The sequence below is a fragment of the Pezoporus flaviventris genome, unplaced genomic scaffold (genome assembly GCF_033815535.1).
Source record: "Pezoporus flaviventris isolate CSIRO_AGI_PZ_B2104156 unplaced genomic scaffold, CSIRO_AGI_Pfla_v1 ptg000007l, whole genome shotgun sequence".
In the NCBI taxonomy this organism is placed as follows: Eukaryota; Metazoa; Chordata; class Aves; order Psittaciformes; family Psittacidae; genus Pezoporus; species Pezoporus flaviventris.
In genome coordinates, this window is record NW_026892555.1 from 32,332,887 (window position 1) to 32,360,765 (window position 27,879).

Below are 27,879 nucleotides of genomic sequence, written 5' to 3' on the forward strand. Positions count from 1 at the left end.
ACAAGCACTTCTGCAGTTCTCACCAGATGTACAAGATAATCCAGTATCCCTTTTCTCTATATGCATCTGACTTTTGAATAGGAGATTAAAAGAACACAACTTAGAAATATGCTCACAGAGCGCACCAGTCATGAGCCACCCCTCAGCCACACAGTTCAAGAACTGAGATGAACTACTGTATTTCTGGAATAGCAGTAAACTCAGAGAAACAAAGATGACAATGTATTTGATAATTAAAGTAGAACTCTACAAGCCCTGAAACTTGCTTTAAGTCTGCAAGCATTGTAAATTGACATGATGGTTTATAGAAGCTTGGTATTACTTGGTCAGCTTTTTTTTTTCCTTTTTGTCTGGCTAATAAGTGTCTTGAGTATCAATATATCAAAATTTAGAAGTTGCTTCTTAATCCAACACAGCAATATAGAGGCATCTTAGAAAAACAAATGTGCATTAAAATGATGCTGTACAATAGAATGAAATTTGCTGTACTTGCTCTTAGTGACTCTGCTGTAAGAACTGAGAAGTTAATTTGGCCCTGGGGAAGTCATTAAGAGGCCTTTTCAAAAGAGTATGGAATTTTGAGCAAGGGTTAATGCAAACAGTTTTTTTCTACTTCAGATTAATTTCTAAACAGGCTCAGTTAACAACACTATTCTCCACACGGATACCAGCTTATTTTAGATGTATGCTATATATACAGTAACAACTACAACTGTACTGAAACTACATTTTTTAATTGAAACTATGTTTTTTAATTGAAACTACTTTTAAAACTGCACTCACATGATGACATTTTTAAATAGATCTAAAGCTCCATACAAAACCAAAATGAATATTCTTTAAAAGCTCTTTGACCAATTACTTCATTGATGAGTTTAGAAACCAGAGAAAACAGTCACCTTCTAAAGCCTAATTTCACAGTACTGACTTATAAGAGATTACACTGTAAAATCATGCAGCTGACAAAGTGGCTATAGGAATTGAGCAATATATTTCTGAACTGTGTTGATACTCAAGAGCTATGGAAAAGGCACAAGTAGTCTGCATTAGTTTCGTCTTTAAAGGAAGCATTCCAGTCACTGTTTTAAGGAAAAGGTGGCTCACTTTAATAACCACAGGCATTGGTCACTATTTAACAAGACATTCTAAAAAAGTAATCACAATTTCTCCGATAGTAGTTTACAAGTGGATGGTATACATTAAGATACAGAGGTAGAAGTTCACTTTTACAATGCTTCACTAATACAGATTACCAAATTCAAGGCACAAAATTGTTTGTTTTACAAAAAATACTGTAAAAATTCATTTGCTGTTCTACAATGCGAGTACAACTCAAAAAAATCTTTACAACCTTCCATATTCTGCATGTAGAGTTGCATCAGGCGTTATTCTATTTTTCCTTTGCTAATAATTGGCATATGACCAGCACTTACATAAACAGTTTGTATCTCAGCTGAGTTGCTTTGTCTTTTAGGCACAAGTCCAGTTACAGAAATTGAATACAACAGCTTCCTCAGGGGGATGAGAGAACTCTGGCAAAAGAAAGAATGAGGAGGAAGAAACATATAACCCATAACAGTAGATTGGACTCTGACATGTAAAGGGAAACAGAACAGAGCATATTTCAAATCAAGAGACTTGAAAAAAGTCAGTTTAAATCATTGACTGCATTCCTAGAAAACCAGATGCCCAGTACAAGTTTGCTCTGAGAGTATTTAAGACTTTCACTTGCCTTTGAATTGGCAGAGATTTACAAATTTCTTTTTATCTTTAAATAGAACACACAGCTGATACAAAAGAGAATTACACCACAATTGGGCCATGTGTCCTTCAGAGCTTGGATGAAGGAGTGAAGAGATGCATTCAGAAACTGTCCTTGCATTTACTAAAAGGTCATGAGCAGTAGCTTAAAGGGCAAGATTTCCCTCCCCCTTCTCAAACAACATAGGGAAAGACAAACTATTTCTGAAACATTGCATCTTCTAGTAGGAGACAGTTCTTATAAGCCTTGGGAGGCTGAGGAAGAGATAACACACAGTGCACCCCTACAACAAGTATTGTGACTAGTTTACTGTACATACAGTGATATTCTAAACGACAATGGTGGCAGCTACATTGTAAATTCACTCTGTATACCTACCAAGTACTCTAGTCAGTTTTATTTACAGCATATAAAAAAAAACATTGATTTTTAGAGTTCAATACACAGGTTTAGGACCCAAGAGAATGCCACAGCAAGATGTTGACATTTGCATCTGTTAGATGCAAGTGCACTTCGCAATTCAGTCATATAACATTATTGTATTCACCTATAAATGTTAGTCCATCCAAAAGAGTGTTACATTCCATTTTTCGCTTCATTATTGTTCATAGCCTGCTTCCTTTGAGCGATGAAAGGGTACATACACTTGTCTGCTCCCAAAAATCGATACATGCATACCACTGCTTCAAAGGGCAGGATACTGTGAAAAACAGGTTAGAAAATTGTTAGAGGACAGAGTAAAACAAAACCTCTGCTTACACTATGTAATTGGTCTCCTTAAAAGCAATACAACAGTTATTAGAGAGGCTTTTTAAAAGACTTAAAGGATTTTTTATTTCACAGGGATACTTAGAGAATTTAAATTCTAGAGTTCTAAGCACGCAGGCAAGCAGAAAGGAGGAAGCTGCTTAGACACATGCCTCCAGCTTAGAACAGATTTTCTGCTCTCTTCACAAGCAGTACGATAGCTTGTTTTAAAAAGGTGGAGGCGGGAAAGGCCATCACAGGTGGTCTACTGAAAGCAAAGCATCTGCTCAAAGCCACATCAGCAGAGGTCACCAGATATTGAAGATATTCTTTAATGTGGGATTAGCATTAGTTAATGCCATTCTTCGATCACCAAATGTCTAACTGCCTTGACCTATATTCTAAACTCAATCATCCATCCTCAGAAAGAGAGATCCAAAATAAAGAGAGCAATTTCCTCTCTCCCTCTCCAGGTAAAATTCCAGGAAGTGTCTATGTCATGGGTACCTGACTACAGACCCTTCCCTCCTTTCCACATCCACAAAATACTTTCATTTCAAGTGCAGTACTCAGGAACTCTAGTGAAGAACTAGAATGGGATTTCCTCACCCCCAGGAAATAGCAGCAAACATTAATTCAGTGGAAACCAGTGCACAGAATCTAGCCATTAGGAGTAATGCCCACTGAAGCACTGAGGAGTACTTCACCATAAAGGTGTCCTCCCTGCTAGTAGTACTGCTTCTGCACTAGTGACTGGAGGGCCTTTGATCTGTGCTACTGCCTGAGGCATGGATTATACAGAAGCTTTGATCTCCCTGTTGGAAGCTAAAGTGTTGAACCAAGGCAACACAAGGGCCTTTGATGTGACTGTTGCTGCATAAGGCACTGTTTGTGCAGAGAGCACTAAAGGACCCTCTGAGCTTCTGGTTGAAGAAGCTCGTTCTTAAAGATACTGACAGTGGCCTTGATTTGTTGGCAGAAGACACACATACATATGCTCTTCCAGGAAAGAGGTGAGCGATGATGCCTCTTCTAGTCTGGTGAGCCTATCCACCATGAGAGACTTGAGGCAGAGAAGAATAAAAGTGCAGATGGAACAGAAATCACCAAGGATCTCCGTTTCAACCATCCCTCACAGAAGGAAAATAAGACAATCCTATATTTTAAAGATTCTTTCTACACACTGCACATTTAAAACAAAAACAGACAGCTGTGAGGATGTCCTCTATAATAGAATGCAAATGATGTTGCATCAGTGGAACACAGCCAACTCCTGTATTACCCTGCATTATTGAAATGTCAGCCTAGTTACAGATTAAAGTGTTCCCATCCAAAAACCGTGGCATGATAGAACAAAGGAGGTAATATTCCTTTAAAGAGCCCTTCTTCCAAACTTAGACTCTGAAAAATGGTTCTGAATGCGCAGATTTGCAGTTTATCTACCATATCTGTACAAGTCCTAGAGAATCTGTAGGCAGGGCCTCCTACACACTGGTTCTAGAGACAAACAGCTAGAGGCTGTTTTGCTGGAAGCTGCATCAGGGCCCCATTCCTAAGGAGGAACCCAAACAATAGAAATAAGGCCGTTAAAAAGAAAGTAGGAATCTAAGGAAAAAGATACCAGAAAGGTAAAACAAAGATGCATAATACATGGGATCTGTTTTATGGAGCTTCCCAAGCAAGCAACCTACACTCATGCAAGCCAAGAAAAACTTACGAATTCTAACAAAACAGCACCAACAGCCTGTGTGAGTGGGAGGGTATTTATATCCAGAAAGCAGACACGCTCTTGGATTTTAGTAGTATTCTGTAGAGTGTATTGCCAACTAACTAGCAGATCAGCTCTTACCTTTTCATGAAGGTGACCATATACATGAGACGAGGTGTACAAATCATTGGCTGGTCTGTAAGGATAGCTCTCATAGCCTGCTTCACACAGTACTCTGGTTTCAAGGGTGGAAGGAAAGGCTCAATTTCTTTTCTGAAATATTTAAGACACATAAATAAGATAAATAAAGGACTGCAGACCTCATTCATTAACTCACTTTCTCTGGAATGCCTCAGCAGGGACAAAGACTTTAATTTTTTTTATATTCACTCTTAGGATACAAAGACTATATAGCTCAGAACTTGTGTAGTTTAAGTATAAAAGGACAGAAGACAGTGAATTCAGAAAGTATTTTTTGAGCCTAATACTAATGCATATTAAAGCAGATATAATACTTGAAAGTATTTTTATAGTAACAGGTTAGTTACCTTCAAGTACTTTTATACTACAAACACAGAGCAGGAGGAGAATGTTACTCACCTGATCCTGCACCCTCTAAACATTCCTGTATCTACAAGATAAGGGCAGACCAAAGTTGTTTTGATTCCATCTTTTTCAGCAGCCTTCAATTCATGGCTCAAAGATTCATGGAAACCTACAGCTCCAAATTTGCTGGCGCAATAATCCTGTGTTGCCAATGAATGAAGAAAAAAAAGGCAAATTAAAAAGGACAGATATGAATCACGTTCAAAGCCAAAGCAAATCTGCACAGACTTTCAAAGCAACAACAAAAGACACTCACTGAATACAGCATCACATCAACTCATTATCACTTTACTTTTGAGGCAATTAGCATAGAATCAGGAAAGCAGGAAAGCTGAATGTGGGAGAATATTACCTTGGATTCAAGTCTGACCGGGCAGGCTCACGTGGCAAGTTACTCCAATTACCAATTTGTTGTAACATTTAATATTAAGCAAAGGATTAAGACACCTAATACTATCTTGGCTCAGATTTGAGAAAGACTGGGGAGTCGGCAGGGCATAGGTGTAAAAAAATCTTAAATATTTTACTTCTAAGCTTAGTTTCAAAGAAGATATAATAGAGATCTGAGTGTATTTAATTTTCAGAAGAGGATATAGCTTGTATATCTCAAAAATACTTAAGTTCAGCAACATTAAAAAACAATTACATAGACAGCAGTAGCATTCAAGTTTCCCAATGGATGCATCCACCTCTGCTGATCACACACACTAGGAAATTCTAGTCTAGTCTAGGAAATTCTTTTTAGTTTTCTTAAGTTATACCAGCTTTGTTCATTTCTGTTACAAAACACTGCATTCTAAGGCCCTCAATTAAACTGCACCTGTATACTAAGCCTTTGTTTATGGGATAATATGACCATTATCCCATTAGGCACATCAATTTTCATTAACGGAATGCTTTTTGTTCACACTTGCATTTGTGCTAACGACCCCAAAAGCAAGATAAGCCTCTAACCCTAACCTAGCTTTATGTATCAAACAAGTCTCACAAATTGGTATTCTCAAACGGCTGCTAGCAACTAGACAACCTCATGCCTGTAACTGGGAGCCTAGTAAAGCAGGTGATCTGTATATTCTGGGAGGAAGGTTGGCAGCCATTTCCTCACAGAAACAGGAAACAGAAAACATTACTTTTGAAATACCTTGCCTTTGGCTTCAAGCTTAGCATTGAAGATCTTGACAGAAGTAGGTAAGTAGGCACCCATCAGTTTCTTAATTTTATCAGGTAATTCAAAGACCATTTAGCATTCTGAAATCCTTTGCCATCCTAGGCTATCACTCTCAAGTGGAAAGTCCACCTGCAAAGTAGTTGAATACAGTGGCTGCCTGAGTCCTGTGGATCCCACACACACAGAGCCATGTGTTTATATGGTACTCAGCACCACAGCTTCCAAGTATCTTTGAAGATTTGACTTTATTTTCGCTAGCTGACAATACAAAAAAAGCTTATCCTAAGCAAGACGTGACACATTTATTGTTAATTATAGTCTAACAAACCTCCACTCCAGCAGTGCTGAACAATCCTAAAGAGCTTGCAACTGTCACAATATGTCCATGGTTCATTTCCAGCATCTTGGGAAGGAATGCTTTAGTAGTCTACAAAGTAAAAAATAAAAAAATGAAAATAAAATAAAAAAAAACATACCATGAATACCATACATTAGCAATGAGCCTTCAAAACCCCCATCTCAGTTTACTGTCAAGGATTTAGAAGTACAATCTATGTACAGGTTTTGAAATTATGAGTTTTTCAAAAAAGGCCACAAGAAAATCTACAGCTTGTTTGTGAATTCAGACAGCAAGGCAGCAAGGATTATATCTCCAGAAATCCTAAGGTTAAAGGATTAATTGAGCTCAGACATGTTTATTTTTCTGCAAGAGACTAGTTATCAGAAAGAGATAATTTGACCCTAAAATGGAAGTCAGATTTTTTTTAAGACATAAAAAGGAATGTCAAGTGTTTAATTACACCATCCAGCTCATCTATGTTAAAACCACTGAAGATTATCAGCTCTAATTATTGACAGTGTGTTTTGTAAAGTTAGTTATGGCTCATTGTATCCAATTAATTTATCTTGGGCATTTTACATTAAAAGAAATACTAGTGAAAGAGCTTTCGATGATGTTATTTTTTACAGAAAATTCAAAAAGCATCTGCTAGTCTAAATTAATTTTCATCTTTATTAATATCTATAAGCAATTGTTCTAGCTAAAGATATACATTTCTATTATTAATTCCTTCAGTTTCAAAACAAAGCAGAATAAAACAAACACTAGTCACAAGACGAAACTTTGATTTTAAGCTCCAGTTTTTATGCTTTGAATTATAACAAAGTTTGTTTCTGTTTAAAACCCCACAGTTAATACCTTTAAAAAATTAAATTTTAAGCAATAAATTGAAGCCATTTGCTAGAAGGTCACCCCTGCTAGAATACCTTTGTCATCTGTTTGCTGAAGCTCACCCAAACACTTTCTTTTTTTAAAGAAGTATTAAGCAGATAACCGTATATGCTAAAAACTACATATACCATTTTACTACTTCACTGATTTATTATTTATTTCAGCTTCTAGATTGGCAGTGTACTATGAAAAATCACTTCTAAATTGCCAAAGAACTCGAGACAGTACTTTTCAACCACAAGCATACCTAGTTAATATATAAATCTATTAATGACACAGCTATTACTCTATTCTAGTCCAATTTGCTCACTACCATGAATGCTTAATCCTACCAGAAATGTGGTCTTCCCATGTATTTTGGATCCAAACTCAGAGCATGCAAATGCCCCTTAAGTATTTGCTACTTGCTTAATTATTGGTCTGTGTCAGCTGCATTCTTAAGAAGATGTGCAAGCCACAGCTGAATCCATCTAATTCCATTCTTATGCTGTCTGCATTTTCCAATCACAGACGTCAGGACAGTTTTGCTCTAATGATTTTCACATGTTCTTGCACAACATTTTTGCCTGCAGGTGTTAAATGACTAATCCAGACCCCCTAACACTACACAAAAGAGTGTTTTCACTGGACAGCTGGCAGATGATAGAAGATTAACAGACCTCTTGACTCCTTTCCTTTTCTACTGTTGATTCATAGAACTCCTAGATTCTGTCATAACTGCATAACGAAGCTAATTATAAAAATAATCTGAGCAAGCTGCCTTGCATTTGTTTCTCTCCTCATGGCAGGGATCTCTAAACCTCTTACACAGAGCCTTGGACAAGCATTTAGTTCACTGTTAAATTAATCTGTGCCAGGCACCACAAAGTTTCAGCCTCTCTTCACATGTTGCATGGCAACAAAGCCCAGTGATCACAGGGTAGTGCCCTCTTAAAAGTAACAGACCTCACTCAGACACACTTAAGTTCTACAGTATGTTATTTATCTGCAGCTTGCCTGATGGACCCCAACACAGAGTGTGTATGCTAGCTCTGACACTCCACGCTATCCCTGTAAGGGATCCATGCTCCCAACTTGGTCCTGCTAACAATTTACTCCCACCACTGGAGCATTAGTCAGCTCCATCAGCAGTTTCCACTTACGTCTCAGTTATCTGCCCACATCACATTGGAATGACTGATTGCCACCTCGCATTGCCAGAAAGCCTGATAATGCAGACTGAAGCTCAGGCTGCAAACCACAGCAACTACAGAAATGAAGGGGCACTCGCCCTGGAGCTCATCTTGGGGAAGAGAAAGAAGGGTAAGTAGTAGTAATAGATTCCACCACCACCACCATCACCATCACCTTCAAGGCTTGAATCAATGTGTTTTGTTCCATGAAATAAACAGCAGATCAGATAAGCACATCAAGTGTTGTTGGACTGGCTTTTCCACGATCTTTATTATGGCACTGCTTAGTTTTGGAGTTTTTTGCCATTTTTTTAAACATGATGAACTATAACTAGGTGTCCATAAGTGCCTGTATCTACAGCTGAAGAGAAGAATTTTCACAGGCATATACACATAGATAGGGCAAGTAACTGGAACAACTGCAGAACAGTAAATTTCAGAAAGCCCGTTCAACTATGCTACACTCTTTCAAAGCATAAAGATTATAAAGACTGAGTCTTCAGAGCTTGTGGCTACAGTAACCCATTTTCAATCAAGAGGAAATTGGCACATAAATAAACTGTGTTGAGGACAATTTTGGGTGATGTTTTCAGCAATTCAAACGCAGAGTGAATAACTTCCAGCAGCAGAACCACAGTCACTTCACGTAAGTCATCTCTTAAAAGGCCATTTATAGCCACATAGGAAAAAACACAGCTCCTCTGCTCTGAAGACAATCAGCAATTCATGGAAATCTTTGCGTGAGACCTCGGTGTTCTGAAACAGCCTGTTCGTAGCAGGCCCCTGTACTTTGTCATGGGACATTATTCTGCAAATCCATTTAAAACCTGAAGCTGAAGGACTCTATAAAGTTAGCACAACTATCATATGTGTAGAAAACTTCGCAGTCAGCTATCAGCATTTCAGCTAAATGGATGTCAGAGAAAGTCATCTTGGTTGCTGCCACCCTCCAGCCATCTGCAACAGCTGGGAGTCAGTACTTAAAAACAAGCAGTCAGAGGCAGACACACCCTATGGGGGGGGAGGCATTTCCAGTCTCAGAGTAAAGGCTTGCCCACTGCTCCTCCCAGCCTCCGCTTGCTGGGAAAAACAATCCCAAAGTGAAGTTATTCTCTTTCGTGGTGTAAGCAATCCCCAAATAAATCAGTGCTCTTACTGAGCTTCTGGCACAGCCCACTTCCTTGATCAAAGCAGCTTCCTCCATACGCTGGTCCCCAGTTTTTTTGCCTGTTACATAAACCAGATCAACCTAGTTTCTTTTTTCTAGTTTCTTTCAGCTTCAGCTACATCTGCCCACCAGACCTGAAGTCTTCTGTGTGCTGCTGAGAAACTAGTTAAGAGCTTGACTGGTTTGGGGCAAGATGCCTCCTGGGTGGCCTTCCCATCTGGAGTTTGTCTGAACAGGTAGCACAGCCCACATTGGTCTTCTGAGGTGATGCATGGACATGCTAATCCTCCATTAAAAAAAAAAAAAGTATTAGAAGATACCAAGCAAGAAATGCGTTTTGTCCATGGAATTAGAGGTCATGAACCAGGCCCCCAAAATAATTCAAATCAACTCAAGTGATTTAATCAACTATCTGCCTTCTAGCTTGATCTTTCAGGTTTCAGTTTTACCTCTCACAGCTGCAGCGGAAGACATTTAACCAAAACATTTAAGTACTTAAAGTCAGACCTCAGTCTTTTATTAATGACAAACATAACACACTTTTCAACACTGAGGAGAAACCAGTAAGGAGAATATAGCAGATGAAAGGAACTGTGTTGTGATGCATCAGGAGGAGGAATCGAGACAGTTATGCAGCATTCAACAGCAAGAAATTTAAGTTGAGCATCCTCTTCACTTGGAATTAGCTTTTTTCTTTTAGAAAAAATTAAAAGCCTCCAAAGCATAGTGCAAATACACATTTTCTAACCTGCAGTGTAGTTTAGATACAGCAACTAGGTAGGCTTAGATAGAACACATGAGGCTGTTCTGAACAGAGAGTAGGGCTAATTTTTCAAGCTAGTTTAACCTTTAAGGTTTTTTTGAAGCCTAGAGATCATTTCCTAATCTAACCATTTTCCTCCATGCTTCTGAATATACCAGTAAAAACAAACTATTCCCAGTAGCTGTAACCAAACATCTATTTCATGCGCACACAGCTTTAATGACTTATTTCTCACAAGTGTGAAACTGAACAAGCATTTACATGTCACTTCATAGCTTTTTTAATCTGTTCTCAACATTTTGGTTTACGGCAAATTAACTTCTAACAGTCTAGCACTTCTTCCCTCCCCTTCCCCAAATTCTTTAGTTCCATTCTTAATGAAACAAAACTCAAAAGATTGTGCAACACAAAGAACAGCACAGCTGCAATGTCAAAACAAATTAGTCTAAATAGAGCAAATGAGAATATGAAGAAATACTGTGTTTGGGAAAGTGATTTTTTTAATTAAATTTTGGATTAATTATTCTTAAAGAAGAAAGCAAGCATCCACAGAAAACAATGTTAGCTGTATGCAGCTCAAGACAATGGATACCGAATGAAGAAAGCACACCACAGCAGAAAAGTATGTGCTACCTGATGTTTAGAGAGTTGTCTTTATATAAACAAAAGAAATAAAGCAGACCATATGTGTTGGTACCTATTGTTTCAATACGGTAATTTTCTTTCTTACTTTCTGCCTTCTGTCAGTCCTTTTAAACTGTTTTGATGGCATAAACAGACTGCTTTACTGTAAGGCAGAAATTCCCATCAGGTAAGGAGGCTAGAGCACGGCTATCTCTTTCTGGGGCTGATCAAAACAGGTGAGCTTTTACATCACCTTAGTTACCCCCAACAGTGGTGTAATAGTACAACAGGACATTTCCTCCCAAGCCACAGCTATTCCTGACTGCCAGAGCAGCTGCATAACTGCAAGATGTCCAACATTTGGGTAAATGTATTGTTTCATCTTCATGTTAAACACTATTTGGCCAGACTCAAGAAACAAAATTGGTGCAATTAGTCAAGGACCTATCCAGACAGCTCTGGGAGCTAACGTACCAGGGATAACAGCAGCCTGCTGCCATATGTTAGCCAACTCTAAAAATCATGTATCAACAGATTTGGTGACAAGAAAACATTGTTCGAAGTTTCTGTCCTTTCTCCCCCTCAGCACTGACATTCAGCCTTCTTTTCTTCCCGTTCCTCATAGCCTACAGCAGGACACACTGCAGGTTCCCCTGCAAGACACAGCATGTGGCTGCTCACTCCACCATGGAATGAAATAGAGAGATTTCCACATGCCCCAGTTTCTCTTTCCATTCCAGTAACTGAGAAGGAAAGCACAAAGGTCTGACAAAAGAGCACCTCTAAATATTTTGCAGACAGGCTGTAGCACCTTGCTTTAAAATAGATTTCTCCAAACTGCATAGTACAGCACTAATGCACTATTATATGTTAAAAGGGAAAGAGAGATGCCTGAAAGGCAGAAAATCCCCATGGCAAGCTTATCAGTAAATGTACTGAATTTATTTTCAGCTACAGTCATACAGCCCAGCTTATTTCAGAAGATAACGACTTTAAATACATTTTATAAACACTGGGTAAAGCTTCACTTACAGGATTACAGTGAAAGCCATTGCCAAATAGTTTTAGAAGAGGCCTTGAAAGTATACCCTAGATCTGTGTAAGTCTCAAAGGGGAACTTATTCAAGTTAGAGGCTATAATATCCAAAGTGCCTTCTCACGCACCATAGCATGCAGCTAAAATCCTGGAGTTAACCATTTATTTTCCTTCTAGTTTTTTTATCTGGTTCCAATGAGAACTGAAAATAATTATTTCTCATTTGCACTTCCATCTCAATTACTTTTCCCATATTATCTCCACATCCTTTATAATTCCATTATACCAGGATCTCCAAAATGCTAGGTTAAGGTGAGATTAGTAACTGTGCTAAGACTATATGAAAATACCAAGTACTGAGTTGAAGACAAGAGAGACCACACAGCACAAAGGACATGGCTCAGTCAGTAATAGGCTGAATACAGAACATAGACAGGAGTCTACAACTACTGTTGACCTTGCTAACACAAGGGACCAAAGCTGTACTTTGAAGGACCTTAGATGTCTCTGATGACTGTTTTTTAAGAAGTGCTGGGCCCCTTCTGGATAATTAGCCACTGTCTAAGTAAATATTTGAATAGCTGTGGAAGTTAGAACTATTTCTGATCTTCAGTTTCTATCCTCAAGATAATGAAAAATAGGCCAGATTTACCAAGTCTTCCTAAAGAATGGATTAACAGAGAAAGTCACATATTTGCCTGGATTTCTGATGCTCTACTCAGGTCCTTTCAGAGCAAAAAGGATCAGGAGATAAACATAATGTCCTCAAGCCAAGCTTCCATAGACGGCTGTATTAAAACCACTAAAGGAAACTATTCAAGGATTGCCCTCAAGTGTCTTGAGCAAGCAGTGTTCAAAATAAAAAAAGCTAGACCTTCCAATATTTCATGTCAAAAGGGGTCCCTTAGTTGTTTAGCTCCTGGCAGGCAACACAAGCTTCAATTTCTCACTAAAGCTTTATTTGTCCTTCACATAAAACCCCACTGTTTTGGGGCCATGGGGATTCCTTTAATACTGAACTGCAACAGCAGTTAATGCTTAACATACATGCACAGTAATAATGTTACAGTTGCCTTGCAACCAGAAGCTCATGAAAGAAAGAGATAGACTTAAACAGAAGTCTATAATGATGTCTGGTAGCAAGAAAGCAAAGCCACACGCCCCCAATACTCTGGATAGCCTACATTTGCAGACAGAGTGAAACTACAGATAAGATCTAACCAGGTTAAAAGGTGAAGGTAGCAAAATAAATACTGTGAAGAATTAAGTCACAATGAAAAGCAAAATTGGTTAATGTAAAACTGTATTTGAAATATAGAGATATGTATATTTCTTCTCCTTTCTAAGTCTGCATGAAATACTGATTTGAAGCACATGAAGTCTTAGCTTAATAAAAACATAAGCTATTACTTGAATCACTTGTTTAATTCATTATTAATTCATGAGTGGTTAACATTCCTATTTTCTTCACCCTCATGACTGATCCATATATATAAAATCTCCTGCTTCACAACAGACATTTAATCAGCTGAAAAGCATTAAAGGTGTACAAAACTAGGTTAAATTTTATTTACTGAAGTTAGTAAGTGGGTTTCTTAGTAGTAAGAAACATCTGTCATGCCACTTGCTAAAGAACAAGTATGCTACAGTCCATATTTACATTACTACTTTCTTTAGCATTTGCAGTATTTATGTTCCAGCTCTAAAATTTCTTCAGTTTTCAAAGCCAATAGGTACCACTGTTTCCTGTGAATGGTTCAGTTACTGTAGTAGTTTGTCTTACCTAGAGTCAACTCATGTTGCGTATACCAGAAGAAAGCTGAAACTGAATTAAGTAGTTTCCTTAATCAGAACTTAGTGCCACAACGCTGTTTACAATGGGTAGACAGTAAAGATAAGATAAGTAATGCTATTAAAAAAACCACACAGGAAACTAATACCACTAGTTATCTCTCAAACATTAATCATTGATTTCCACTCTTTACTACTAGAACTAATTATGCTATGCCTAGAGCAACTGAACATTGCCTGGCTAAATTGCCTTTTGTATAGCTTGTTAACAAAGCTTAGTTGAAAAAGGGTTGTGTCTACAGAGACTGGGATATGAAAAGTGCTCAGAGAAGGATATTGCAACAGTAACTTTTGTTACTGTTGCCTTACCATGTCACTACATTGTTTCCCCCACTCCCTTTCTTTTAAGGGCTTCGTTTCTTATGATCTTACTCCAAACTGGGTAAACTTAAGAGTGAAGCAGAAAACAGCTTTGTTCTCCCACTTGTCTGAAGTATAGGTTAAGTATTCAAGACACTACCTAAATACAATTCCTGCTTCAGAAGCTTTCTTCTTGAGACTTAAGGTAGAAAAGTTATTACCTAAGCTTTACAGTCATTTGCTGTTGTCCTGGTTTCAGCTGCAACAGTTTAGGTACATATAACGCAGCCAAAGGTGGCCCCAATTTCTTAAGAACAGTTCAGTTTAGACAGGGCACTACTTTATATGCTTTCTGGCCATGAAGAAGTTCAGGTATTCAAGGTGAACTATCCCTGTTATTTCAATGCCAGCAAGTGGCAATTTATGCTATTTGTAAGCAGTCTCCATCTTTCTGCTCCTGAGAACTTTTATATTTTTTCTTCCTAAGAAGAATAAGACTTTAGACTTACAAGCTTTTACAATTGTTTCCACTCTCAGATGTCAGGTGTGTCATGTAAAGTGTCTGATCTTTTTAATGACTATATACTTCCACTTTCTGTGGAAGCATCTAGCTGCCTTTAATGGACATGCTTGCATATATGCTACCATAAATACACACCTACTTGTCTACTTTCATCTGTTCTTGCAGGTATCACTTTGCTGATGTATAATTGCTTTATATATATGCAGCAGCATATATTATTGTTTAAAATCACTGGTGGTATATATATAGAACTCTTCCCTCCAGAATTAGCAAGTCATTGATTTCATATGGCTATGAAAAATTAAGCACATCCTCACAGGTTGACCAGAGAGGCCATGGAAATGCCCATCTTTGGAGATATTGAAAAGCCAACCGAATACAGTCCTAGGCCCACAGCTCTAGGTGGTCCTGCTTGAGCCAGGGTGAGGAGGGGGCTGGACCTGATGATCTCCAGAGGCCCCTTCCCACCTCAACCATTTTGTGATCCTCCACTTAAGTATATCAGCTCCCTGCTCAACAGCCCATTCTCTCACAGAGGAAGAAGTTCATTAGCCAGCAGAGAATTTGCACTTTTTGTTCCTACAGGAACTGCAAGTTTATCAATACAGAATCATAACTAACTGGAAATAATCTCTCTCCTATATCTCCCCTACAGGAGCTCTTGCCTGTAATAAATTACCCTGCTCTGTCTGAAACAGAGTCTGTTCTTCCATTTCTTTCTCCTTTCCCTTTGGTCTCAAAGTCCTTTCAGCTGGAGAGAGGGTCCAATGAAGCAGTGCAGAGCACCTAGATTTTTTTCAGAATTAATATTTTCAGATGAGTCAGGAACATCCACATAGCAAACTGTTTCCAAAATCTAATGATGCCTCCCCAGCTGCTAAATGCCCTCCAGTAAGCTCACTCCCTTGCCAGCTTCCTAAGGGTTTTCTGAGCCCTCACAGACAATTCTGCCTACTTTTAATTTTAATGGCTTTTAAAGCTTGGACAAAGCAATTATATTGGATTCCTGACAGCTAGCAATGAACCAGGAGAAAGACAGTATGTCTCTCTGTGGAGAACAGGGACAGTGAAAGTGCAGAACATATGTTGCCAGTGGTGTTTGCTGTGGATTTCAAATGCCAAACTAATCTAAAAGCTGAGAATGATTAGTAGCTGGTAAGATGGCATGGTAGAAAGGCTATTGGAGGCCCAGCTATTTCTTTAGCCTGCCTTACACTGCAAGACAAACAAGATACAGGCCTCAACTGAAGCAGAACTTGGGAATAAATGTATACATGCAAAGTAACATGCAGTTTAAAGAAAGTGAATCTGCCTGCTCAGATCTACCATGTCAACGTTTGAGCTTTCCATATACCCACAATTAATACAGAGCTCCAACATGGCTGTTACAGCCCAGTTTTACTTCTGTAAATTCAGGATCTTAAGTTACAGTCCCAGCAGGCAGCACCACCAACCTTGTATTCTTCCACAGGCAGATCTATGAGCAAAGATGGCCTACCTTGCATTTATTCAAATGTCAAATCTGAAATAACTTTAGAGTTTGCTGGTAAAGTGATATAATAAATTGACACTTGGCTACTCTCTTTCACAAAAGCTGGTTTTAAGCCCTGTTGAAGTCAAGAAACTAGAAATTCGACTTTGTTTATACACTGACAAATGGCCATGTCAAAGGATTTGTAGTGTTTCAGAGCTATGTTGACATAAGTGTAACAAACACATTAGTCCCTCACCTTCATTAGCACAAGTCTGAAGCAAATGTCCAACCATTTGGAGATCAGTTATTTATTGCCAGCTATTTGATAATCATGACAAAAATGAAAACATGCTCCTATGAGTCAGTGAAAAATCCACATAAATTCATTTCAGAACAACTATTAGATAAGAACTCAGAATATTGTTCAGTGAACAAGAACACAATCCAGCTTTTAAATACACATTTTTCTACAGCTTGCCATAAGCTTAATCATCCTCTGGAGAATTTAGTAAACCTTGGTATTTTAGTCTGCATGTTTCCACAAAGTTACTAGAGAACAGCATTGTCAAAACTACTTACAGAAAATATGAAGTCATCATTCATACTTTTTGATTTATGTAACAGACATTTCAGGAAGTGGCTAAATTGAGACTCTCTCATTTTACAGAGACCTTAAGGCCAGTACCTCCGTAGCACTACAATTGCTGTACTACTTGCAGGCAGATGAAAGCTGAGTCACTTTACTCATCCTCCCCAACTCAGTCACTAAGTCATCGTTTTGAATCGATTACTTTATAGAAAGGAAAGTGGTTATGCCATAACTATCTCACAAGAGGAACAGATTAGAAGGAAAGCTTCCCTTTTCATGTCACAGTCTTACTTAGTAGAAACAGAAAAATAAAGAATATATTATAGTTGAATGGAAGTTTGGTTTCAAAGTTTGCTTACACCCCAGAAAGCTCCAACTTATGAAGTAGCTCACTGAATGAGACATAACATTTTTAAATGCATGCGGCTTAGAGGTTTTTTTTTTTAAAAAAAGAGGGTTTGTTCCATACTTCACCTCACTCTCCCAAAAAAGGGTATGCAGAAAATAGCCTTAACAGGTAAACTTTATCTTCATAAGCAAACAAGAGCTAAAATGACAAAATGCCTCCAGCTGATACAGTGACTAAAAGAGCGACTGATGCAATTGTCAAAGATTCTACTTGCACAGGCATCTTAACCAAACACCAGCAAACTGCTCCCTTTCTCAGGGGTGAGTTTTCAAAGGCAGAGATACTTCCCTTTGCCTGCCTGTGGAAAATATGCGTATTTCCCACAAGCTGAAACACAGCTCTGGCTTGGCTTTTCCACATTCAGTGTTAGTACAACTGACTTTCAGAGAAGTCAAACAGTGCAGTAGGCACAGAGATCATCGCTCTTGATGGCACACCACAGCAATTACAGTATCAGTGCAAGGTAAACAAGTTAGAGCTGTTAACACATTATTTCATGTGTTCAGAAAACTAGCCTACCTCTAAGAGTTTTTAATAGTGTGTAACTAAAATATTGCAATTTCTTTAGAAGTTGTTACATTCAGACTGTTATGTCAATGTCAGATTTGCTACAGCTTGGAACCATTTATGCTTAACTGTTTGCAGCCTCTAAATCTATTCCAGAAAAATCTCTCCAAGAATGAGGTTTCATTAGACAGCCACAGCTACGTGGTTCTTATTCCTCCTCACCCTTTTCCCAACTCAGGTTGCCCCCTGCCACTGGCCAGTCCATGTCTGAAATGTCAATGAGGAGTCTCTAAATAGAAGTGTCAATAATTCTAACTAGTCCCTCAATAGAAGAACTAATCAACCTGGCCAAGAAAATGAACAGCTTTCCTCCCTGCCCTCTGGACAAGTTAGTGAACTGAACTGGCTCACCCACGGATCAGACAAATACCAAAACTAGTGGAAGGCAAGATGGAGATTCAAGGGGTAGCCCCAGATGAAAGCTTGCTACCACTAATCTTCCTTCTAGTTTAATCCTAAAATCAGCAGAAACTTTGGACAAGTCACTTTGAAGTATACGCACTCAAGCACTTCTTAAAACCAGCGCTGAAAGGGGAGTGCTTAGGAAACTGTCACACAAGTTCAAACAGATGGCAGGAGTGACCAGCACCAGGGCACATTTAGGTGCAGAATTCAACAGCCAAACAAACTTGAATTTCAAAAGGCTCACACCAAGTCAACCACCTCAGCTCCACAGATGTTCTGGCATTCCCTGGCCTACCATATTCTCCCATCCCAGTTGTGATAACTCACTCGTGTCATGTGTTAATTTGACTGGCATATAAATCATTACACCAATATAATTATTTATAAGAACAGAGTGTTCATTCAGAAGTGTAAGCACAGACGTAAATCCCTCGTGTTTGTGACATATCTTCTTTCAAAATAAACCATCAGAAACAGATTCTGACAGTCTCAAAGTCTGCCTACTCACCTACATTGTAAATGTATTTCAAAAGACTTTTTTTAACAGAAGTAGCACAAGACCACAGGTAAAAGCACATAGCATCACAGGTAAATCAGCTTCAGTTTGCCTTTGCAGAAAGGCCTCTACCATTTTTTTCCACAAAAGACACACAGGTATCAGTACCTTAGTTTTACCATCAGTGTGAGGAGCCAGAAAACCTCAAAGGTCAAAGGAGAAAGGTTTATCAAGTGAGTGATGCTCTGGCTTTTACATAGAGGGCTGTGGAAAGGTTTAGTACTAGAAAAACATAGCAAAAACCTTCCCTTTCCCCTCCAGTTCCCCCCCAAAAAACCCAGAAGTGAAATTAAAGCATGAGAAGCACTGGAAAAGAATACTCTTCATATCTTTATCATAAAGATAAAAGTAGAAAAGATTTAACAAGTGCAGTGCTAAAATGGCAGGGATGGTGCTAGCAAACATAACACTAATCTTTCCTCAATCTGTCTGGTCAGAGTAATTGATGACACCAAGAGCTACAGAAGGATTGCTTACCCACACAAATCAGTTAAGACAGGTCTTAGGCAGTGATGGAAACAGTGGGTTAGCAGGACACTTACCCATATTGTAATTAGGATTGCTTTTCTCCACAGCTGAACACATGAACAAGCATATCTTCGAGAAGTCTGTTATAGTTTCTTGGTTATTACAGACAGTTAATAACACAATGAGATCTCACTAACTTAGCTGATTTTCATAAAATAAAAGCAAATGTTACTTGTAGATAGAAGAATCTGGAACTTTAAACTCCATTGCTCTCTTAACCATCCAAAGGACAAGAAAAGCATACACAATCTTCTAAACTGAGTATTTCACTGAAACAGTGAAAAGCCACTCTCCTTACTTCTAGTAAAATTAGGCACCACAGTGGCAAAAACTACTAAGCTATTACAAGTAACAACATAGTATCAGACCAAAGTCAGTGCACAAGTTTTTGCTCAGTCAGCTGACCTACCTCATTTGATAAGAAGCAGGAATTTTATCATCACACTGATTGGTCACCCAGGACCACATCTTCTGAATAGATAGCAACCCTGAAAGCATTCATATGGCTTTGTGACAAGCCTCCAATCTGCAGAAAAAGTCACAGGAGACTGAAGAGTGAGATTATCCCAAGTGCCTTACCTCTGTAAGCTATACTGAAACTCCAGCTTTATTTTAGATGACTACAGAATTGCAAGCCACTAATAACTGATGAATACTTCAGACATGCTTCAAATAGTTTGAGAAGTCTTAGCATGCTCTCTTCAGGAGAACTCTCCCTTTCCTTCACAGAACTTTTACATTGCTTTTCTGAGAAGTATATTAATGTTTTTACCTAAACTCTTCAAGCTTCATATAGTTTAGTGCATGGAACTAACTGGCTAATCACACCTTATGTTACTATACTGGACATCAAACTAGAGTCAACAAACAATCCACAAATCACAACAGGAATCTTTATTTTCTGTTGTTTAGGACCAATGCACCTTTCAAGTGGTGCAGCAAATTAATTTCCAAAATACACCTGAGAGAAGCTGTCACAAAACCTCAGGTGTAACTTAAGTTCATTTCATATTTTTCAACTGACAGGAATGAAAATCAAATACTTTACATCATTAAAGAGAAGAGAAATGCATGAATTCAGTTGCTTTTTGAACAAAATAGGCCAGCATTCTTCATCATGCAAGGAAGATGCTCTAGCACAGAAAGCGTATGTGGGAATGCTGGTGTCGTAACACACTGAGAGTCTTCTATGCAATTTTTCACAGCCCTGATGGAAGTGCTGCCAATTAAATCAAGAACCCTCTAAGCTGCTTTGTTCAGACTCCTTGATACGTAATCACTCATTTATCATCAAGGTACAGTAGATGATAGAGAGCCATGACTAATCAGCCTCAACAGACCTCAGGGACTAGAGCTGAGTAACTTGTGGAACAGAATTTTGGTGGGCAGCATTCTGGAACCCCAATTATAGGTGTTTGAACTCATATGGTTCCCACACAAGGCAAATAAAGGGACATTTTGCATAAGACTAAGACCCACCTACTACACCATCACAACTTAACTGTGCTTGCTGACTCTTCAGATGAGTACATTGTCTGAAGAATCACTTTTATCCTTATCCACAACTACACTGAAACTGATAAAAGATCACTTCTACAACCAAAACTTAGACATTAAGGTACCTAACCAAAATGTTTGTGTTGGTTCCCTCCCCTCCACAAAAAAAAAAAAAAAAAAAAAAAAAAAAAAAAAATCGCAAAACAACCACCCAGGATCAGAATTAAATTTTAAATTATTTAAATTATTTTTAAATTATCACTACCACTAAAAACTGACTACAAGGCTACATTACAAATACTGTATGTACAGATACAAGATACAGGTTATAAAATTAAGCATTGCATGCTGTGACAACTGTGCTTAACACAGTGTTCGGCAAGCTCCAAGTAGACTGCAAAATAAAATTGTGAGGAAAGCTCTGAGCCAGTAGTCTTGTGCCCACTCAAGCTCCAGAAATATATGGCCACCTATTTATTCTTTAAAACTTGTGGTAAATACATCCCTTTATAAAATGGGAAAGTACAGTTTTCTAGAGCATGCATCTGAAAGACAGTACTTTCTCAACTAACAGATTCCCTTCTATTTTCTTGAGAAACAAACCCAAGAACATACGAACTGCAGAACCATACCAAAGCACTTATAAGTACAACTAATATGACTGTTTCTATATCCAAGAGTATGATTGCTTTTTCCTTCATATTCATTAACAAGCATGCTACCACAGTATATGAAATACATGGGCTGTCCAGGGTAATTTACTAGTGGCATGTAGTTGGAACCATTTTGGTAGGGAAGAGTTAGTTTTGCTGACACTTTCTGGATCACATACACATGTTTTACTTGAAATTGATCCAGCTCATTTTTCAAAGAAAAATAGTATAGAACTTGTAGATTAAACTTTGTAAGTAAATTTGTGCATCTTGGGATACACTATCATGAAACTGGGGAAAAAAAATAATTAAAGCAGCTAATTCCTCTCATCCAAAATGCTAAATATAGAGAGCTGGCCTGTCCATGGAATATTGTGTCTATATTTGTGATCATAGATACTAGAATCCTAGAGATGAAGACAAAAATCAAACTGCTATGCCAACAGGCCACAAGACTGAGCATGATATAGTTTCAAATAACATAACAAGCTGCCTTTTCTTCTGTAGAATATTCAGTGTACACACTAAGTGCAATACTTTCATATTTAAACCAAAAAAATACTACAGGTATGTGAGCTTTATTTAACACCAGGGAGCTTAAAGAGACTAGCATAATAATACGTAAGTATTAATACATGATAGGTAACTACAAGCCACTTATTTTCCACAGCTTTAGCAATCCTGTCAGTCTAATTAGACTGACAGATAGAGCAGCTGCATAAATAGGTATTTGATTTAGTAACTCTGCATTAACTTTCTTTCCAAGATAATTCAAATTTTAGACTACTTATGAATGTCCTAATTCCTTAAGTAACAGTACCCTCTTTACTCGGTATTATATTTTTCTGTATTAATGTCAGGCCACCTAAAAGATTTTTTTCAATTCCTACAAATGAATGAGCATAATTTCAAAAATCAAGTAATTTGTAAGTGAATGAACATAACTTCTCTGGTTAAGACAGCCATACACAAGTCTTCAGACTCTTGGTTCTAGTCTCTTACTATGCGGATTTTTTTTTAATTTTTTTTTATAAATATGACAGAGCTGGAGCTGAATGCTTTTGCTTCCCCCTTTTGGTAAGTTGAAGAGAACTCTAGGAGAGCTTTAAGCTAAAAGCTTTGAAGGATCCACATGATAGGGAAACACAGATATCCGTTCTCCAAACTTCATACTTACGATCTGCTGTACAGAAGAACCGTCACATCACAGAACTTCAGACCTTAGTCATCACCACTAATTCTAGAAGTACTTCCTAGGTACTAAGCTGATGTCCTATATTAACACCTACTTAGAATCATAGAATAGTTAGGGTTGGAAAGGACCTTAAGATCATCTAGTTCCACCCCCCCTGCCATGGGCAGGGACACCTCACATTAAACCACCATCACGCAAGGCTCTGTCCAGCCTGGCCCTGAAAACCACCAGGGATGGGGCATTCACAACTTCCTTGGGCAACCCATTCCAGTGCCTCACCACCCCTACAGTAAAGAACTTCTTCCTTATATCCAATCTAAACTTCCCCTGTTTAAGTTTTAACCCATTACCCCTTGCCCTATCACTACAGTCCCTAATGAAGAGTCCCTCCCCAGCATCCCTATAGGCCCCCTTCAGATACTGGAACGCTGCTATGAGGTCTCCATGAAGCTTTCTCTTCTCCAGGCTGAACAGCCCCAACCTTCTCAGCCTATCTTCATACGGGAGGTGCTCCAGTCCCCTGATCATCTTCGTGGCCCTTCTCTGGACTTGTTCCAACAGTTCCATGTCCTTTTTATGTTGAGGACACCAGAACTGCACACAATACTCCAGGTGAGGTCTCACGAGAGCAGAGTAAAGGGGCAGGATCACCTCCTTTGACCTGCTGGTCACGCTCCTTTTGATGTGGCCCGGCACACGGTTGGCTTTCTGGGCTGCGAGCTCACACTGCCGGCTCATGTACATTTTCTCATCAACCAACACCCCCAAGTCCTTCTCCACAGGGCTGCTCTGAATCTCCTCTTCTTATCCAGCAATAGCATTATTCTTCCAGAAAAAAAGTTAGAATAGGTACAAGAACCTCAAATTGTCTGGAAATAAGAGTTTCCACAGCAGTTTTACTAAATAAATTCCACAATCTAAACTGCTGTATTTTGATACTTCACTTAAGCTTTATTGTAAAGCCAAAAGAAAACTGATTAAGCAACAGCTTAGACTATGATTTAACATTTTTCAAATCTGTATCCTGACGTATCACAAGAAGAAAATTTCCTAGTCTGCATAAGTTCAGTTCCAGCAATTCACAAGTGCAGCCAAGTTAGTTATTCTTGCAACAGACAGGGAGGAAAGATAGCATTACACTCCTGCTACAGTTTTATGCATCTGCAAATTATAGTAAAGCAGAGCTGGCTTGTTTCATACTGGGAATGGATTTTGTCCCTATGTTTTCAATATCAGAAGCATTCAAGTTATCACAGCATGAAATAACAGGTTTTTAATACTGCAGTGGATTTTATGCTGTGGAAATTGCTACATGATGCAGTGGTGACATGTTTATATAGAACACTCATGGGAAGGATTATACAAATCATGAATGTCAGCAAATGGAAAGCATCTGTTTAGGCTGTGGCATGCTGCTAAGGCTCTCCTGACTGCCAGTTTGTGATATGGTACACAGCCCAGTTGGAATCACATCAGCAAAGCAGTGACAGGCTTTCATGTCACTGCCTACTGCAGAAGTTGGGCAGTCTTCAGATCGTAGCTGCTAACAAAGCAAGCTCAGATTACCTGTGTTCTGTATGGAGAGCAGACAATCAGTCTTATTTCAGATGTTTCAAGCGGACAATAATAGAGCCCCAATTGAAGTTTTTATACAGGATTACACTGAGGCTTGATTAATGATCAAGGGATGAAGAAGAATTTTCCATCACATAAACAAAACATCAACAAAAACCCGGAAAGTACAGACAACTACTGAAGCAATATTACATGAAAGATCCATGCCTTTATAAAACCCATTTACAGCTTTTTGGAAGAAACACCCTCCAAGAATAGTTAAAAGCCTGCATAATGCTCCAGAGTATTAGCTTTGCTTTTGGACCACCAGTTTAGCTGACATGGAAACAACTAGCTGTATAAAACTTCACACATCTAGACACATTGTTCTATTTAAGTCAGCATTGACTTGCATCAAAAAAGTTGGCTTCAAATCAGCTGATTCAAATGGTATCTTATGAATTAAGTACTATTACTTTTAATAGAAGTCCACCCACTGCTGGTAAAGCCAACCTTTTCTGGGATCATGAAGGGGAAGACAAGGAAAAAAGCTTTGCCAAAAGTGGAAGAAAATGAAAGGAAAGGCAAAGCAGGACACCAGATCTGCAGGAAGCATACATATGAACAGATCCTCAACTGGTGTGTTGACTGCTCCTTAGAAGCTTAAGCCAAGATTTCAAGTTCCACAGTTCACATCTAACTATACCTTCTTGGAATATTTTTGGTTTTGGGTTGCTTTTTGGTTTTTTTTTTTAATTTTAAAGTCACTTCACACTAACATTTGAAGATGAATAAAACTTATGGAAACACAATCACGGCCAATACTAGACTAAGTTTAGTTTTCTATAACACACAGAAGGTGCTTTAAAAAGGTCTCTGAAAAAGAGTTATAAATAAGTGTATGGCTTGGGCCTGAAGGAAGAACAGCTGGAGAATTTAGGATCCTCCCATATTTTAATTCATGGTGATGTCATAATTTAGACTTCTTGGAAACTTTGTCAATTCAGCATTTAAACCACATCAATAGCAGTCATTAAATCTAGTGCACATCACTGTTTGTTTAAGCATCAATTTAACTTTTATGAAGGCAAACACGCAGAGCTCTTAGTTGTAAGTAGTCATATGAGCTTTCTCAGAACATTTCAAGTTGTCTTAAAACATATTTTCAGAGTTTGAAAGAGTTTCCAAACACACTATCTTGTGTGCATGGAAGTTTAAGCAACTCTCTCTGCAAGCTTTACAATACAGTGGGAAAAGACTGCTCTGCCATTAGGTGTTTCACAGCACAGATTTGAAGGGGCTCCTTTAGGGTTATGAAACAGCATTTCTCTTCCACATTAAAAAAAAAAAAAAAATCAGGTTTGGGAGGGCCTAATAAATTTTGAAGATAAGGCATTTTACAGAATTTTGTTATGAAAAGGTAAGAAAAGCCAAAGAAGGCTTAAATTGAAGTATATTTCAGATTGCTTAATCCTTTGATTATTATGCAAGTGTATTTCATAACATTATTTGAAGGACCAAAGAACAGTTTTAGTACTAACAATGGGCTCAGTCTGACAGCTAATGCTAACCCAATTGTGCCTCATGCCCTCCTTCAACACTCCAGTTTATGTAACTCCACACCACCACGGATTTAAAAATAAACCATACAGGAAAACAAGGTTGAGATAGAGTAAGATCATGTAACTTCTTCTCCTTGATTATCATCTGCTCGTTATGGAGACAATATTGCCCCAGAAACCATGGTAAAGACTTTCTTACTTCTCCTGGCAGCCCCCAGAGAAAGCTATGAGGACAAATACGCAGGATTCCTGAAAAAGTGTTCTTGGCTTGATTTCTTGAGAAATCTTTTTCGCCATCCTCCCAGCCGTCAAAAGGAACAATTTGCCTCCAAGGCAATTCAAGCAACATTTCCAGCAGGGGTTTTAAGTATTTTTTTCCAGAAATGTGCAAGTTTGGTATTGCAGCTATCATTAAAAGAGCATGTTAAAGCTGTTAGCATGCTGGCAGAAGACTATAGGAGGAAAGCTTAGAAACCATTCATTAACAGTAACAAACTTTACACAGATTCAGAGGTTATGCTTGCAAAGCATATCCAGGGCTAGAAAATAGGACACAAAACTTGGAACTCTGAGTTAGAGGAATATATAGTTGAGTTAAAGGTATTTGTTAATAATACCCACCATTCCTGCTAAACAAAAAAGTTAAAGACAAGAAACCCCCAAAGCAATGAGCCCACAAGTGAGAGGGAGCAATTGCAAATCTCAAGGAGACAGGAACTAAGCAACAGCAGCTAGTTTCCCAAAATTAACTGACAAGGGCAGCAGAATAGAGTTTATATTTACCCAGAAGTGTGCATGGCAGTTGACCATCATGGTCCTCTCAATAAGCTCATCAGGACACTCTAGAAGATGGTGCCCAGAGACCACGCCAGCATTGTTAACCAGGACAGACACTTCGCCAACCTCTTTGCGGACCCTCTCCGCTGTTGAGTAGACATTTTCTCTTTTGCTCACATCACAGGTGTACGTGTAAACCTGCAAGTTGCAATGGGGCAGCGCATCTTTCTCTCCATCTGCAGCTACTAAGGAATATAGACAAGAGAACAAAAGGGGGTGGGGGGGAATGTGGATTAAGTTCTTGTATTATGTATTTGACATTCGAACAAGTAGTTGAGTGGAAACAGCAAATACATTTCCACTACAGTAAAACTTCTATTTGCTTTGGTGTTGCCACAGTACACAAGGACTTGTCTATTTACTATTGCTGCCAAAGCGTTTTAAGAAAAGCTGCATGGTTTAGAGCCGCTGTCGAAGTCCCAGGCTACACGAAGCAGGTCTCCCCAGGGCACAGGGTCGGCCCGGCTGGCAGAGGCACTGACCGGACGTCCGACGGCCCCGTGCCCGGTGGAGTCCAGCCCGGAGCCGGTTTCACCTGCCCGCTGTATGCGAGAATGGCTCCGGGACGCAGCCCGTCGGGCGCGCAGCTGCGGCTAATCCTTCCGCGGCCCTGCAGGTGAAGGGCAAGGGGCCGTGCCCAGGCCTGGCGGCGGGGGGCAGCCCGGGGAGCCCGCCCCGTGAGGCCGCCGCTTACCTCTAGGGGCGGCGGCAGCGGCAGCCTCAGCCATCTCCCGGTAGATGAGGCGCACCATGCCCGCCGTCTCTTCGTTGCTCTGCGTGTTGATGTCCCATAGCACCAGCAGCGCCCGGCGCCGGGCGAACTCCAGGGCGAATAGGCGGCCCAGGCCGCTGCCCGCCCCGGTGATCAGGCACACCTGCCCCGCCACACTCTTCTCCTTGGGCCGCACCAACCACTTAGCCGCGGCCAACACGAAAGCCCACAGCACTCTAAAAGTCACCACGAAGAGCTCCAGCAGGATGTTCATGCTGCCGGACCCCGACCGCGGAGGGGTGGAACGGACCCGCGCGTCCCAGCACGGCCGCCCGCGGAGCCGGAGGGGACGGACAGTCGCCGTCGGCGCGGAGCCTCTCCGCGGTGGAGGCGGCTCCTCCTCACCGCCCGGGTCCCCCACCTGGGGCCGCCTCTGCCCGGGACCTCCTGCTACGGGCTGGGACGGAGGCAGACTCCACTCCCGCCGCTGAGAATCTCGCTGCGCCGCCTGGGGCCAGGCTCCCCCTTCCCGCTCGCACTCAGAGCCGGGCAGACCTCCCCGCCTCAGTCACACACACCAAAGCAAGCCTGTACACAGCGCTCCCCACCCGCTGCCTCCCCTGCCCCGCACACCCGCGGCCCCGCTACTGGCAGTGAACATCTTGCTCCCTCGCCCCCCTAT

At 39.7% G+C, this 27,879-nt stretch overlaps 1 protein-coding gene across 3 annotated transcripts; it reads right to left on the reverse strand.

Moving 5' to 3' along the window:
* Positions 1–1,082: 1,082 nt before the first annotated feature.
* RDH10 (retinol dehydrogenase 10) lies at positions 1,083–27,765 on the reverse strand. Of its 3 annotated transcripts, XM_061448285.1 has the most exons (7): positions 27,180–27,765; positions 26,432–26,670; positions 6,320–6,418; positions 4,818–4,963; positions 4,359–4,490; positions 2,310–2,462; positions 1,083–1,532 (listed from the first exon to the last, which is right to left on the reverse strand). In XM_061448285.1, the coding sequence occupies exons 1-6, from the start codon at positions 27,469–27,471 to the stop codon at positions 2,339–2,341; spliced, it is 1,032 nt and encodes a 343-aa protein (XP_061304269.1). In that variant the 5' UTR covers positions 27,472–27,765; the 3' UTR covers positions 1,083–1,532; positions 2,310–2,338. The 3 variants fall into 3 exon arrangements, with proteins under 3 accessions (XP_061304269.1, XP_061304270.1, XP_061304268.1); XM_061448286.1 differs by having other exon boundaries at positions 1,083–2,462; positions 26,432–26,667; XM_061448284.1 differs by having other exon boundaries at positions 1,083–2,462.
* Between the last annotated feature and the right edge of the window lie 114 nt (positions 27,766–27,879).

Excerpts from the sequence above, each read along its gene's own strand:
- RDH10 (XM_061448285.1), bottom strand. The coding sequence starts at position 27,471 with ATGAACATCCTGCTGGAGCTCTTCGTGGTGACTTTTAGAGTGCTGTGG. Across the intron at positions 26,671-27,179 it reads CGCTGCCGCCGCCCCTAGAG|TAGCTGCAGATGGAGAGAAA; the intron begins GTAAGCGGCGGC and ends TATATTCCTTAG. Across the intron at positions 2,463-4,358 it reads ATGGTCACCTTCATGAAAAG|TATCCTGCCCTTTGAAGCAG; the intron begins GTAAGAGCTGAT and ends TGTTTTTCACAG.